Below are 16,319 nucleotides of genomic sequence, written 5' to 3'. Positions count from 1 at the left end.
TGTGCAAGAAGTGGGGAACCTTGTGCAAAGGTCTCCTAGTAGTCCACAGACACTGCTGATAATTGCTGTCTGCAATTTGACTATTCCCCAGTTGATAAACTCAGGCAGCCAGGCTCTGATCCATGTTATTGGTTCCCCACTGCTGGTATAAAATTGATGACTGCAGTTGGCTTTGGTACTTCTGTGCTTTGAGGGCAAGAGGTGGTGTGTGTTGTCTCAGAACTACATTAACCCTTATTGTGATGCTCTCCTTACTGGCTTTCTTGCCTTTGCATATCGATGAATGAGCACTGGGGTAATTTATCAGGCACTGTCTTGGTCCACAGCTTTGAAGGAGAAAGAGGGGAAAAAAGGGCAAAGATTTATTCCATCAGATTAAGTTGGGAGTGGAGAGAATGTCCCTGCCAATATAAGGTTATAGTATTTTGAGAGAGAGGACATTTTCTATAGGTGATGTGGTGTTTCTCAAAATGGCCTGGCTTAAACCGTAGTAAACTGAATGATATTCATTGTCTGACTTCTACTTGCTGGAAGTCTGAGATTATTTAATGTGTGCACACAGGAACTCCAGACTGTACATCCAACAGCAGCAGTCCAACGTTTTGGAACTACAGCCGCAGTAGTGTTGACTACTCACAGTCACTGCGCAAGTTTCAGTACCAGCTGGCTAGCCGCTCCCAGGCTCCCTCGGCTCACAAGGATGATACAGATCTGGGCTCCAAGCTGCTCGCAGGAGAGGTATGGTGCACTATCTGAATATCTGGCATTTCACTTCAGTAAAGGTGATGGGAAAGGTTATGGTTCTAGCGACCATGTCAGTGCTTGGCCATTAATGTTTTTTTTTGCTGTTCCTGCTTCTATCCTCATATCCATTTTAACTCACCTGGAGTGGGACCATAAAACATAGGAGCAGAATTAGGCCATTCGGCCCATCAAGTCTGCTCCACATTCCATTATGGCTAATTTATTATCCCCCGAACCCCAGTCTCCTGCCTTCTCTGCATAACTTTTGACACCCTTGCTAATCTAGAACCTATCAAACTTTGCTTTAAACACACACTCTGGCAATGACTTCCACAGATTGACCACTCTCCAGCCGAGGAGGTTCCTCCTCAGCTTGGTTCTAAAGTGACGTTCTATTCTGTGGACGTGCCGTCTAGTCCTAGCTTCCCCCAATATAGGAAACATCCTCTCCGCATCCACTCTGCCGAGGGCTTTCAGTATGCTCACAAACACGAGAGCATCTTCGGATCCTGGAAAAGCTGGAGGAGCTCAGCAGGTCTGAGCCTCCAGCAGTTTGTGCCACTCTCAGTATTCAATAGGATTCAGTGAGATCCTCTTACGTGCCAGTTACTTTCCAAATGAGCATAAGAATGAGAAGAATTTAACCCTTCAAGCCTGCTGCACCATTTGATAAGATTGTGAGTGCTTGAATTATTACTTTGACCTGGCATTGATGTGACTTTAGGCCAGGTTTGTTCTGAGCTCGTGGACGTGGCTTTGAAATGTGCCTTACCACCAGTGTTTCTGAATTGCTGCCATGCATCCGACATAAACAGCAGAAAGTACAGTATGTAAGTAGGGTGTTTGATGGCTGAATTAACAAGGATGTTTAGAAATACAGTACTGTGCAAATGTTATCTATAACTAGGATGCCTAAGACCTTTGCACAGCACTGTATTTGCCAATGTGGAGCAGAGAGTAAGTTTGTAAATCTGGAGGGAGCAAAGGATGTTGGGAATGGTGAAGGAGTGTGGGATAGGTGGCGGAGAGGCAGTGCCAGGGAGGAGGGTGGTGTGGGTGCAGACACACCCTGCCTCGAGACACCAGGCAAGTCGTTTATTTATTTATTTCCCTCCCACCTTCACCCCAGCTATTCTTGTTAAAGGCTGTTGCTCCTATATATTGTTACAGAGTTTCTAAAATATGAATGAGCAGCTCTTCTGATAATGTTGAGTATTGAACTTGTTGCGCCATTCAGTTTGATCATGAATGATCCGTGCCTCAACTCCCATCTACCTGTTGTACCGCTCGTATTCCTTTCATATTGGATATTCAGCTCAGTAGAGGTGGTGGCCAAGTCATTATAAAACAAAATGCAAGGGCACTTAGTTGAATATTGTGGAGTTTCCACCAGCTGGAGTAAGGTGATGCAGAGGTGAAGGGGTAGAAAATGGAGCTCTGAGTTGTGCAAAATGGCAGTAGAGTTGTTACCACAGATGGAGTTTGCACTCTACCCTGAAGTACTGTAGCCAGCATTTGCACCCCCCATTGCTCTTACTGGTCTTGCTGGTGTGTGAAGCCTTGCGATACAGTTTGAATGTTTAGATCTGATCACCAAATCTCCCGGTAACCGATATATAAATTGACATTTTCCTGGCATGCTTCAGTACCACAGAACTGCAAGCTAGCAAGAATCCTTCTGAAAGGAAGGGGGAATAGACTTTGTGAATCTACAAGAGGGGGGGGCGGGAGAGAATAATTCAACAGAGTACTTGAATTCTGATTATTGTAACTTGCAGGTGTGGATCAGGTTGAATATGAGTCGGCAGCAGCTGGATCTTCTCGATTCTTGGACGGCTAACCTGAGGAATGTAAGTAAGAGTTATGTAAGCCTCAGTGTCTGGCTTAGAAGATGCTTGCCTTACCTGTGAAGAATCCATAAACAAATTAACCTAAATGAACCTCTGCACCTTGACCATTCTCATTACAACATTAGCCTAGTCTGTTTGAATTCTAAGAGGTGTTAGCAGCAATGTGCTGGGTACTCTTCCCATGCCCCTTCGTGGGTGTTGACAGGATTTGCCCACTCCATTCAAAGAGAAATGAGCAACTTCAGTCTAAACGGATAAACCTGCACAAAGCAATTACTTTCACTGGTTACCAGTTCTGCTCAGAATAAGACCAGCAGACAGAATTGGGCTATTTTGCCCACTGATCCTGCTCTGCCACTCCACTGTGACTGATTTATCATCCCTTTCAACCGCTTTCTCCTGCCTTCTCCCCATCTCCCATATCCTTTGACGTCCTGACTAATCAAGAACTTATTAACCTCTGCCTCTATAGCTGCCTGTGGCAATGAATTCCACAGTTTAATCACAAGGAGATCTGCATTTTAGTTAGGTTGATGGAAACGGCTTGGGATTCCTACTTTACCTTGAATCAGCATAGCTTTTATGAATGGGTCAGTATATTCAGGGTGCTGGCTTGTTAAGGACTAATATTGAAACCTTTGTGAAGGCAAATAGTTGTTCTATTTTCATTTTGGTTGTCCATGTTGGACTCGAGCTGAAGCAGTGGTAGGGATTGTAATGCTCTCTGTATGCGAGTTTCATCTGTAGAGAAATTGAAGAAAGTAGTGTTGGTGGTTCAGCACTCTTCCTTCTGCCTTGGGCAGTCGTGGGATAACCTGACTGAGGCTGTTTCAAACTTGAATAATTGAAATCTTCCTGGTATTTGAGGTATTGCTGGTTTTGGTTAGGTTAAGGGAACAAAAGGGCTGTGTGTACACCATTTTGATGTCATTGCCAGTTCGCCTACCTTGTTGCCTTTTAATTCTTATTTTATTTAGCGATGTGGCGCACAACAGACCCTTCTGGCACAGCAAGCTGTTTACAATGTCCAATTAACCTATTAACCAGTACGTCTTTGGACTGTGTGAGGAAACCTACATGGTCACAGGGAGAATATACAAACTCCTTACAGATGGTGTCGGAATTGAACTCCATTCTCTGAAGCCTCAAGCTATGGTAGTGTCACACTGATTTCAGTGCTATCATAGCGCCCATAATACATCCCTCATTCCCATGTTTGTCTTCAACTCTATTTTCTTGGAAATATTTACTAATTTTCTTAGATCAAACAGTATAAGATCCTTTTGTCTTGTATTTTATCTGTACTTAGTGGATCAATGAAACCATTTTGAATCGTTTGGTCAAAGAGATTGATAGTGTGAATACACAACTAAGGAGGCTGGGATGTCCTGAGCTACAAGTAGGTGGTAAGTATATTCTGTCTGGGAATAATGGCCACTTTTAACCATCAGGGAGGCTGAGTTACAATAACCAGGAGAATTACAGTATGGGCAGTGGAATCGGGTGCTACAATTATTGTCAGAGCCCCATTTGTTCTGACTAGGTTTGGGTTGGGCTCGGCTCAGCTCATGATTTTGCGTGATTGGGTTATTCCTGATGGGACGTCACTGGTGAAGGCTGTGGTTTCTTTGCTCTTGTGTTAAGCGAAAGAGGAGCTGAGTATTCCCAGTTCGATGCTGCCCCCTGCTGTCTGTGTGAAGTTTTGCATTCTCCTTGGGGCCATGTTTTTCTGTGGCATGTTCCAAATCCACTCCCGGCATAATTGGCTATGGTAAATTGCCCCGGTTTACTGTGGGTAGTGGGATGTGGGGAGAAAGGTTTATAGGAAAAAATAGTGAGGGAATGGGAGTGCTCTGTGGGCTAGCTGGATAGGAATGGTCTCGTGTTGGAAGGAAATATATGAAAAAATTGTGGGTTTTGGGGCGCGAGGTGAAGCCAATAAAAATGGGTCAATTGATTTGTACCTTTTCCCTTCCAGAGACGAGTATCAGCAGCCTAAGGCAAGCAGCCCTGGTAAGAGCTCCCCAGCTTCCAACATTGAACATCGTTATCCAATACCTGGACATCACCTCAAACCAAGAGTACTTGGTGGAGAGAATCAAAGGCAAGTGTTACTGTTTAGTCTATTTTTCAGTAGTTCGTGTGTCCATGGTATGAAAATTTCAGACTTCTATCATTAAACAATAAATTGAGATTAATAAGATCCTGGGAATGAAAGGGTTAGTGTTTGAGGAGTGTTTGATTGTTCTGGGTCTGTACTGCTGGAGTTTAGAAGAATGAGGGATGAATCTCATTGAAACCTATCGAATATTGAAATGCCTACATAGAGTGGGCGTGGAGATGTAGTGGTGGAATCTGGGACTAGAGGGCACAGCCTCCCTGCAAGAATGTCCCTTTTAAAACTGATGAGGAGGAATTTCTTTTGCCATAAAGTGGTGAATTTCTGGAATTCATTGGGTAATTTAAAATGGAGGTTGATTAGTAAGGGCTTCAAAAGCTATGGGGAAAAGACAGGCTGGTGGTAAGGCACATCAGCCATGATGGAATGGAAGAACAGAATTGATGGGTCGAATGGCTAATTCTGCTCTTATGTCTTATGCTCTTGTGATAGTATGCAGTGGATTCTATTGCCCTGTGTTGTGTTATTGGGTTGGGGGATTTTGCAATCCTGCAATAGTGTGCAAGTTTTCTGGTGCATCTAACTGACTGCACTTGCCTTGCTTTCATTGGGTGCTTGCAATAGAAAATGTTCCATTCCGTACCATTGACAACCCCAACCTGAACTCGTATGCTAGACCAAAAGTCATTGCATTTGCTCAGACTATTGCTTCACTGGTGGTTAATAATTTCCTGTACAGGATTTTCCTTACTTTTCTTGGTTTGTTGCAGAGCTTGCTCATGGTGGTTGTATGAGTTCTTTCCGATGGAGTGGAGGAGGAGAATTCAAGTCCAGGAAATGGGATACTGATCTTCCCACTGATTCTGCGGTGAGTGCCCAAAGGGTGAGAAATCAGAGCGGGAATTTATTATTAAAAGTAAATTTATTATCAAAGTACGTATATGCCACCACATTCAAACCCAAGATTCATTTTCCTGCGGACATACTCAGTAAATCCAAAAACCATCGTAGAATCAATCCAACGGGACCGACAAACAGCTTTGTGCAAAAGGCAACATATTATGCATGTACAAAAGGAAGAAAATAAATTATAAATAAATAAGCAATAGATATGGATAATATGAGATGAAGAGTCCTTGAAAATGAATCTATAAGTTGTGGGAACAGTTCAGTGTTGGGGTGAGTGAAATTATTCCTACTGGTGGTTGAGGGGTAATAATTACCTGAACCTGGTGGTGTGAGACCTGAGGCTCCTGTACCTTCCTAATGGCAGCAGCAAGAAGAGAGCCTGGCCTGGGTGGTGGGGGTCCCTGATGATGGATGCTGCTTTCTTGTGACAATGTTCATGTAGATGTGCTCAGTGTTGGGGAGGGCTTTACCCGTGAAAGACTGAGCTGTGTCCACTACATTTTGGAGGATTTTCTGTTCAAGACCATTGGTGTTCCCATACCAGTTTGTCAAAATTTTAGACATCATTCCGAATCTTAGCAAACTTATAAGGAGGTGGAAGCGCTGTCGTGCTTTCTTTGTAATTGCAATTGTGTGCTGGGCCCAGCAGAGGTCCTCTGAAATAATAACACCAAAGAGTTTGAAGTTGCTGACTCTCTCTGCCTCTGATCCCCCAATGAGGATTGGCTCATGGACCTTCAGTTTCCTCCTCCTGAAGTCTGTCGAGCCTGTTCTACCATTTATCGCTGATCTAATCTTTAACCTGACGTATATTTCCCTTCCCAATCCCCAGATCTCCTGATTCACCTATGGCTGAAAAATCTATAATATCAGTACTGTATTGGTACATTTTTAGGCACATTTAATATCTTCATAAGTCTTCCAATCTACGTGTATGTGAAGAAGCTATTAAAGTATGTCATTCTGTTTACTGAACCATTGAATATAAACATTATAACATTTGTGTGTTGAGACTTGTACATGCAAAGCATTGTCCATTTGTCAGTTTTCACAGGTTGGGAAAATAAAGTTCAATATGGAGAGAGATTAAAAAGTGTTCAAAGGTTGTTGAAAACCTGGAATTTTAAGATGCTTTGAAATAAGAAACAGGAGATTAATGAAACAAGGAATTATGAAGTCTTAGGAATTGGCCTATAGGCATCTGAATGCTTTGCTACTAACGTTCAGATGAAGGAATGTGTCAGGGTCAAAAGTGGTGTGTTTGACTGCAGGAATCTGGAAACAGTTGGTGGGCCAAATTCAGTGGATGGTTTTACTGAGGCTCTGCAGTAAGAACAGGATCAGTGATGTGATTCTCTAATAGATGTTCTGCTTCCTGTGTTTCAGATTATAACGCACATGTTCTGCACTTACCTTGACTCCAGGCTGCCTCCACACCCCAAATATCCTGATGGAAAAACTTTCACTTCTCAGCATTTTATTCAAACTCCAGATAAACCAGGTGAGTATTTATCTGTAGTTGCCAGCAGCAATACCAGTATACTTGTTTAATAAGTGCAGTCACACTTTAACTTAGAACCGTGCCAAACCGGGCCATTTGGCGTCCTTGGGTCTAGGTAATTCATTCAGAAAAGGGTCCCATGCAGGCAGTGGGTTGAACAGTATGCATCTGTTTTTTAAGGAGGGAGGATTAGGGAACTTCTAACATTATGGTTTACTACAAAAGGACCTTTCTCACTGTGGTATCAGTGACGTAAATGCCTCTGGCTCGAATTGAAAGCTTTGTAAACAGGTATCAAATACTCAGTGAAACATTCGATAACCAAGTCTGCTCCATTTGTCATTTTTGCACAGATGGGAGCAAGCTGCTGCATCCTGGGTAGCTTGACTACTGGACAAAGGAAATTACACCCTTGTATTCACTTCAGCTCGCTATGGACCAATTATATTAATTGATTACATGTTCAATAAAACTAATAATTAAGTGTTATGTATTGGTGTAACAAATAGTTAAGTTAAAATAAGTAGTGCAAAAGTAACAGAAATAAGAAAAGTAGTCAGATAGTGATGGGTTCAATGTCCATTTAGAGGGGAAGAAGCTGCTCCTGAATCGCCTTCAGGCTTCTGTACCTCCTATAATAGTGTGCAGAGGGTGGTGGGGATCCTTAACAATGGACGCCGCCTTCCTAAGGTACTGCTCCTTGAAGATGCCTTGGGTACTATGGAGGCTGGTATCCATGACAGAGCTGACTAATTTTACAAGTTTTTATAACTTATTTCAATCCTGTGCAGTAGCTCCCTCCCGCACCCCCCTGCACTGTCGTACCAGGGAGTGATGGAGCCAGTCAGAATGTTCTCCACAGTACATTTGTAGGAGTTTTTGAGTGTGTTAGTTGTCAAACCAAATCTCCTCAAAATCCTAATGAAATATAGCTGCTATTTTGCCGCCTTTATAGCTGCATCAGTATGTTGTATCCAAGTTAGGTCCTTAGAGATCTTAACACCCAGGAACTTAAAATGCTCACTCTCTCCGCTTCTGATCCCTCTGTGAGGATTGGTTTGTGTTCCCTCGTCTTCCCCTTCCTGACGTCCACAATAGCTCTCTGGTCTTGCTGACGCTGAGTGCAACTAACTGGTATATTTCATTCCTGTACACCCTTTCGTCACCATCTGAAATTCAGCTAACAATGGTTGTATCTTCAGCAAATTTATAGATGGTACTTGCGCTGTGCCTAGCCACACAGTCATGGGTGTAGAGAGAATAGAGCAGTGGCTACGCACATGTCCCTGTCGAGCTCCAGTGTTGATTGTTAGTGAGGTGGAGATGTTATTTCCAATCCACACAGACTGCAGTCTTCCAGTTCAGAAGTCGGCAGAGGGAGGTACAGAGGCCCAGGTTCTGTAGCTTTCTTTTCTGGACTGTAGGATTGATGATGTTAAATGCTGAGCTATAGTCAACAAACAGCATCCTGATATAGGTACTTGCATGGTCCAGGAATCTAATTCTTCTGCTTTCTAATTCATTTTGCAGATACTACAAATGAGCATTTATTCTGTATACATCAGAGTAACATCAACCCTCCACACTACCAGCTCATCTACCAGGGGCAGGTGTACAGTTTGCCAAAGGTACCCACAAGAAATATCTTGATTTTTAATTTTCTTCTTTCTCATTATCTCTGGTCCTGTGAAAGGTGTTGATTTGCATTAATAGATTGTCTCCCCAACCTGTGTCTTCAAAGATCTCACAGCTAAAGGATTTTTGTTTCATTTTATTATGGAAAGAAATATAGTTGTATAAAGTACTAGAAGCAGCATTCTGGGAAGTAGTGCCTCTTTCCTCAGGAGTCTGCAGAGATTCGGCATGTCATCAAAAACCTTGGCATATTTGTATAGATGCGTGGTGGAGAGCATATTGACTGGTTGCTTACAGCCTGATATGGGAACACCAATGCCTTTGAGCGGAAAATCCTACAAAAGGTAGTGGATTCAGCCCAGTACATCACGGGTAAAACCTTCCCAACCATTGAGCACATCTACATGAAATGTTGCCTAAAAAAGCAGCGTCCATCATCAAAGCTCCTCACCGCCCAGGTCATGCTCTTTTCTCCTGCCTATCCCCTCCCTGCTTCCCCTCCCCCACCCCTTGATCTTTCCTCTGATTGGTTTTTCACCTGCCACCTTCCACCCTCCCCCCCCCCACCTTCTTTATAGGGCCCCTGCCCCCTTCCTTCTTCAGTCCTGACAAAGGGTCTCGGCCCAAAATGTTGACTGCTCATTTCAGCGGATGCTGCCCGACCTGCTGAGTTCATCCAGCTTGTTTGTACGTGTTGATGCTCTTCTCTCACTGCTGTCATTAGGTAAAAGGTACAGGAACCTCAGGACTTGCACCACCAGTTTGAAGAACAGTTACTACCCCTCAACCATCAGGCTCTTGAACAAAAGGGGGTAACTACACTCTCTCTTTCTGGTGTTCCCACAACTGACAGTCTCATTTTAAGGACTCTTTCGTATTTCATGCTCTCAGTATTGCCGTTTATTTATATTTGCATTTGTACAGTTGCCATTCATTGATCCTGTTTACAGTTACTGTCCTGTAGATTTGCTAAGTATGCTGGCAGGACAAAGAAGCTCAGGGTTGTATGTGGTGACGTGTATGTACTGATAAATTTTACTTAGAACTTTGGGGTTATGTTGACTTGTAAGAGAGTGGAGGTGGGACATGTGTGGTAGGCTTAGCTCGAAATTGCACAGAACTGGATGATGTGCTTGTTGGTAGTTGGGATTTGGTCAAGTGAATTACAGCCTGCTTCAGTGGAATCAGCAATTGTAAAATTGTTAGTGGTTTTATGCTGGAGTCACCAAAAATCAGAGATGTATATAAATTTTGTATAAATGTATTGGTGTTGCAAGCTCTGCATATTTCAACACGCTTTCAGAATTTGTCCACACCACAGAGTGATGTGATAATGGTCATATCATACATCGTTGAGGTTGGTTGTGGTTGAAATCTTGATTAAGATGCTTTTGCATTTGTTCAGGGGGACAGCTTATTATTTGATTGAATACAACAAAACTGAAGTAGATTTCATGTTCCAACTTGGAATGATTTTTTTTCCAGGACAGGAACAACATGTTTCACACTATCCTGATGTTTCTGTACATAATCAAAACAAAGGAGTCTGGAATGCTGGGGTATGATGTTTTCAGTTTTCAAACTTTCTTCGTTGTTCAATAGAATGCAGTCTGTCACAGTTACAGCAATTCTAAGATTTTACTTTTCATTGTACTTCATTCCAATGTTTTTGTTCATATTTTCCTTTGACTTCATTTACCCGGAAGCAGTGTAAATAGATTAATCTGTCATGATTAAGTCTTCACTGCCCTCTCCAAATCGGTACCCATTTGTGTCATTTTTTCTGGAACTCCAGCCTCTTTTCTTCAACTTCCCCATTTTCTGCAACTTAAAATGTTAAACTTTTAACTTTTTCTAGTTTTGATAAAAGGTTATCAACATGAAGCATTAACTCACTATCTTGGTGAATGCTGATTGACTTGCTGACTATTGCTAGCATTTTCTGCTTTTATTTCCTGTGTGTAGCTTGCTCCTTTGCAGAGAGCAGGAAATTTAACCCAGAACTGAGACTTTTCCTGGAGTGAAATAGCATCAGTGAAAATTTTAAGTTGATAATATCTTTGTAGTACTTAATGTATTGTTCTTTTTTTTTACAGACGGGTAAATTTGGGCTTGTCTGGAGTGAACGTTTTGTGGATTTTTGGAGATTAAGGATAAATTGCCAGGAAACTTATCTTGTATTTGTATTGAGATCAAGCAGAAACTAAATAATCTCAACACCTGAAAACTACCTGCCACCAGCTCACATTTTCCTTGATCTCATACTGATACGTAACGGAGAAATGCAGGCCTTTGCAAAACAAGCTCCCAAGCTAGCATTGTGCCAAATCCTTGTGACTTCATCACTGTACTGAGTACCTGGCTGTAGTGCAGTTCTTCCTATCAAGATTTTTTTTTTGTCATTTTGAACCAATTCTTTCTGTCCTGTTCAGTACCTATTAGCAATTAATGGAAGCCAGTGCGTACATTTGAAGCATTGTGTCTGAGATTGCCAGATTTTGATGGAAGATTGAATATCAGAATTGTGGAATTCTTTGAGGAGCAGAGAGACTGCCCACACGATGACAAACATCGAACTGAAACAAAGTTCCTATGGTGACTCCTGTTGCTCCTGGACTTAATCACGTGTACATTGCTGGATTTATATATTAATTTATGATGTACCCTGAGCAACCTGGTTCTGAAGTACAGCAGGAAGGACTGTTTTTTGATACCCTGTCCCAGAAATGATGTCTTCAGAGTGGATGTTAATGGAAGTAAAAGGTCAATGGGTTCATCAGGGAGGGAAGAGGATGAGGACAGATCAATTAATACTGATGAAATGTCTTTCTTCCAATGTATGCATCCAAATAAGTGATCTGACGAATGTCCACCCAATTCAGGACACTTTTTAAAATAAATTGTGTAATAAGCATTGTGGTGCTATAGCTTCATAGACTATTGGAACACACCATAGACAGAAACACTGATCTGTGATCTGTTCCTTACCCTGGTGATAAATGGACCTTTCTTCATACTACTGTTCTAAGGAAGTTGCATCATCTTTTGTATTGTGAGTTAATGATTTGATGAATGTTTTATCTATTTTAACTTTTAATATCAAATCAGAAAAATTTTGTGATTCAGTTCATAGGATGTATTAAGAAGCTATTCTATTCAACGTAACACTTGTGCCTTTGTCTCAATGCTGGATGTGGACCCCTGAGTGCCAGCAGAGCTCCAGAACTGTTCAGTCATTCAGCTTTCCGTGGGCTACTTACTAGTTCACTCTGCCTTGAAGAGATCTTGTATAAAAAGAGAGCTGATAAAACGTCTCATCCTGAAATGTTGACTCTTTATTCCTTTCCGTAGATGCTGCCTGACCTGCCAAGCTCCTCCAGCATTTTGTGTGTGTTCCTCTGGTCCTGTCTGCTCCCCAGTGGAATTCACTGAGGATTGGAAGCAGGAAACTGACTATTCTAGTTCTGCTCTGCAAGCTGTACAGCTAACTGCCATGACTAATGAGTTGCTTAGAGGTTCCACAGATTTATTTAGAGATACAGTGTGGAATCAGCCCTTCTGTCCCATTGAGCTTCACTAACCAGCAAACCCTGATTTAACCCCAGAGCAATAATGAGAGAACTAACCAATATGTCTTTGGACTGTGGGGGGAACCTGGAGCACCAGGAGGAATCCTACACATTCCATGGGGAGGACGGACAAACTCCTTAGAGATGATGTTGGAATCGAACTCCAGACTCAGCCATAATAGCACCACACCAACCACTCTGCTACCGTGGTGCCCACAGTTGAGCTGTGTATAGCAGGAATGTGTCCCTGAACTTGCTCTTCAACTATCCCACTCTTTCTCACTTTTCTCATACCCTATTTTCAACTTGAACTTGACTGCTGTAGCTAGGTTACAATGAGGAATTCTCTGCTGCCACAGCAGTGATTTACCAGTCCACAGCCTCCCCTACCCATCAAACTAGTATGAATGAGTGTGGACAGAACTAGGGGCTGGTATGATTGTTGTCTGCCCGCCGTATGTAGTCCAACAATGAATGGCTACTTGGTGTCAGCACAGTCAATGCCAATGGAGTAGATACCAGGTGAATCGAAAAGCTGTGGAATGGATTGATACAAGGTATTGACAATTCTTACTGTTGTGGCTGGGGTAATTGTTTCAAACTCGGAGTGGTTATGTGGTGAATAGCATAGTTGGGTATTTTATATCTCAGTATCTGAGATATTGCAAAAATATTTGATTTCATATTGCTGAGTGTTTGCCTTGCTGGGCCAAACTTTACCTCTTTTAATAAGTTACAAGGCTGTCATTCAGTTTCAGCTGTTGAGACGACTGCAGTTCAACACACAAACATTCTTTTTTAGGTAAGCACAAGGTCAGTCTCATTGATTTCAGCTTTGCTTGGTAAAATGTTGTCTTAATGTTAAGGATATTTACTCCCATTTCACCCCAGGAATTCCTAAATTTTGCATTGACGTCAGTAGATTTTGGTGAAGTACATCGCCATTTCCACTCTCCAGTTTCCACCATATAACCAATTAATACATCACAGAATTAGTTTAACTCGGTGGCTGCTGGTACTGATGTATTATAGACCCATTCTTGTAATGGCTTCAATTGTCCCGGACAAGTCCTCCATACCACCTACTAGTATTGTTGGCTCCAAAGCTGAAGATGTAGAATGCAGCAACTCATATAGATGATAGCTCAATATAATGTTAAAGAGAGCAAAAGAATCAAATATACTCTTTAGAAGATTAATAGTAGCCCAAATTTGATACAAAAGATTCTCTCTAAAGTGCAGAATAGTTGTACCCTGCCAACTTTTCCTCATCCAATAATAAGCTCAGTGGTGCTTTTGTTACAGGACATTACTGGGTACAAAATGACTGCTTTGTCTGCATAGGAACTGCACTTCAATAGTAATCCATTCGTTATGAAGTGTTCTACAATATCATTTCTATGGCATAAGTTGGATAAAGGTAAGCTAAGTTGGTTTGTTAATCATTAGTTTGTTGATCATTGTGATCTGAAGAACTGGGGTGAGTTGGACAAAGTTAGTCCAATCAAATTGTCAGCACTGTGTACATTCTCACCAGAAGATGAACTTCTCACCTATCCTAAGGAAATCAAAAGTAAAACACAAAACCTCAGTGTTTCTGAACATCAGATGAAGAAGCATTTTTCTCTTGCTGTTTCCAATGTAGCTGAAGAGTTTGATTAGACTGTAACTGTTTGTTACAATTGTTCAGCCAGGAGGACAGACAAGGCCTATCCTTCCTCATGTTCTTGTCTAAGGACGGTAGGTCATTCATTAATATTTTCAACTTTAATTCAAGCAACATAGGTTTTACATATTGAAATATATCCCCATTCCTATGTGTTACATAGAAAACCTACAGCACAATACAGGCCCTTTGGCCCACAAAGTTGTGCTGGACATGTCCCTACCCTAGAAATTACTAGGCTTACCTATAGCCCTCTATTTTTCTAAGCTCCATGTACCTATCCAAAGGTCTCTCAAAAGACCCTATCGTATCCGCCTCCACCACTGTTGCCAACAGCCCATTCCACGCACTCACCACTCTCTGAGTAAAAACTTACCCCTGACATCTCCTCTGTACCTGCTCCCAGCACCTTAAACCTGTGTCATCTTGTGGCAACCATTTCAGCCCTGGGAAAAAGCCTCTGACTATCCACATGATCAGTGCCTCTCATCATCTTATACACCTCTATCAGGTCACCTCTCATCCTTTGTCGCTCCAAGGAGAAAAGGCCTGAAAAAACTATGTATAAAGAACACTACATAGTCTGCAATAGTTCATGAAACGATCTCATCGCACTTTCTTAAGGCCAATAATGATTGAGAAAGGTTTCTGGTATTTTTGTGATTGGAGTATTAAATCCAATTTTATTTACCGATCTGGTGAAGGATATTAGGATTTAAAGATTTATTTTGATAGAAACAAAGTTCAAGAAATATTTACCAAGTTCAGATTTTGGGTCAAAAACCTGTTTTCAGAACTGAGTATTACTAGTATTTTACATCAGCTGCACTTTTTGATACATAGTTTAAGGACAAACCTCTGAACCACAGCAGCTGAGGCCCTTAAACTAGTGTCTTAAAAATACATATTTTAAGACACTGGAATTCCTTTTGGGGGCATTAGTGAGCCAAATATGGTTTTACTATAAAAACTATTTAACCTAATTTTAGGCCCCCAGCTGCTGTGATTCAGAGATTTGATGTTTGTATTTTAGAATACTAAATTAGTGATTTAACCACTCTGGACCATACGCTGTGAACTGACATTGAGCAATGAGAGAACACAGAGGCGGAACTATCTGCGTTTCTGAATATCTTGGGAGATTATTCTGAACTGAAGCAAATGAAGACTGCCCTTGGAGAACTGTTTCTTCTCCAGCTGAGAAACAGAGAGCCTGGAGGAGTGTGGAAATGACTGTATGAATATAAAAATGAGTAGTAACTTTCATAAAGAATTGGGTATATAATTAGAAGGGAAATACTAACAGCGATTTCAGAGTACATGCGGCATTCCAGGTTATTTATATTCTATGCCCATAAACTTTTACATAGGGAATTCTATTCTCGGCATGTCCACAGCAATTCATAATAAGCTGGTGCCTAGCATGGAAATTTATGATTTTTTTAAAGCTACCATGGGCTCAGTGTTAGTGAGTTAGTTCATTGGACTAGTTTTCTAGAGGCTAGAGTTCAAACCACATACTTAACAGCTAGTTTCAGCAGACTGACAATGAAAGTTCTTGCAAACACGAGGAAATCTGCAGATGCTGGAAATTCAAGCCACACACACAAAATGCTGGTGGAACGCAGCAGGCCAGGCAGCATCTATAGGGAGAAGCACTGTCGACGTTTCAGGCCGAGACCCTTCGTCAGGACTAACTGAAAGAAGAGATAGTAAGAGATTTGAAAGTGGGAGGGGGAGATCCGGAATGATAGGAGAAGACAGGTGGGGGAGGGATGAAGCTACGAGCTTGAAGGTTCCCGATTGTCATTGCAACCCCACGTGCTTCACAGTTTACTGAGGGAGGGCAAACAAATCCTAATCCTTTCTGGCCTATATGCAATCTCAGTCCTAGACCTACTGAAAATTAATAAATGACCAAATATAATTCTACTCTACTGGACGCGTCACCTTTCCCCGACGATAATAAACCCTCGTAATTCCGTTTTATCAAATGCCGTTAGTTAGCATTCAACGTTTTAAAAAACCCCTAACTGTTGAAGGAACTCGGTGGGTCAGGGAGCTTATATGGAGGAACTGGGCAATCGGCGTTTTCTTTATAGTATATTTGGTTTCAGATTTCCAGAGTTCCCATTTTTATTGCAACGAACCACTTTTTATTTCCATTTTTTAAACAAATCGAAAAGGAGATTTTTCGCCCCCTCTAATGTAATTGGCACTCTAAATGCATCGGGACTGGGAAGTTGTAGTTTTTAAATTAACCGTGAAAGAAGGGTCGAAAGGGACGGAGGACTACCGCTCCCAGAGAGCATCGCGACTGCGCGTA

The 16,319-nt window shown here is 41.8% G+C and overlaps 1 protein-coding gene across 2 annotated transcripts in view; it reads left to right on the top strand.

The window, feature by feature from the left end:
- Nucleotides 1-12,083, top strand: part of tmem209 (transmembrane protein 209) — a 28,979-nt gene extending 16,896 nt beyond the window's left edge. For both annotated transcript variants that reach the window (XM_073066832.1, XM_073066833.1), the window contains exons 7-15: nt 563-738; nt 2,523-2,594; nt 3,904-4,000; nt 4,573-4,698; nt 5,484-5,581; nt 7,009-7,123; nt 8,654-8,751; nt 10,244-10,317; nt 10,855-12,083. In XM_073066832.1, the coding sequence (XP_072922933.1) occupies nt 563-738; nt 2,523-2,594; nt 3,904-4,000; nt 4,573-4,698; nt 5,484-5,581; nt 7,009-7,123; nt 8,654-8,751; nt 10,244-10,317; nt 10,855-10,909 (911 nt within the window). In that variant the 3' untranslated portion in view covers nt 10,910-12,083. The remainder of the gene's footprint in view (nt 1-562; nt 739-2,522; nt 2,595-3,903; nt 4,001-4,572; nt 4,699-5,483; nt 5,582-7,008; nt 7,124-8,653; nt 8,752-10,243; nt 10,318-10,854) is intronic.
- The last annotated feature ends 4,236 nt before the right edge of the window (nt 12,084-16,319 follow it).

The sequence above is a fragment of the Hemitrygon akajei genome, chromosome 14 (genome assembly GCF_048418815.1).
Source record: "Hemitrygon akajei chromosome 14, sHemAka1.3, whole genome shotgun sequence".
Taxonomy (NCBI): domain Eukaryota; kingdom Metazoa; phylum Chordata; class Chondrichthyes; order Myliobatiformes; family Dasyatidae; genus Hemitrygon; species Hemitrygon akajei.
The sequence above is the reverse complement of the archived record's forward strand: the minus strand, read 5'-3'. Positions and strand labels throughout refer to the sequence as shown.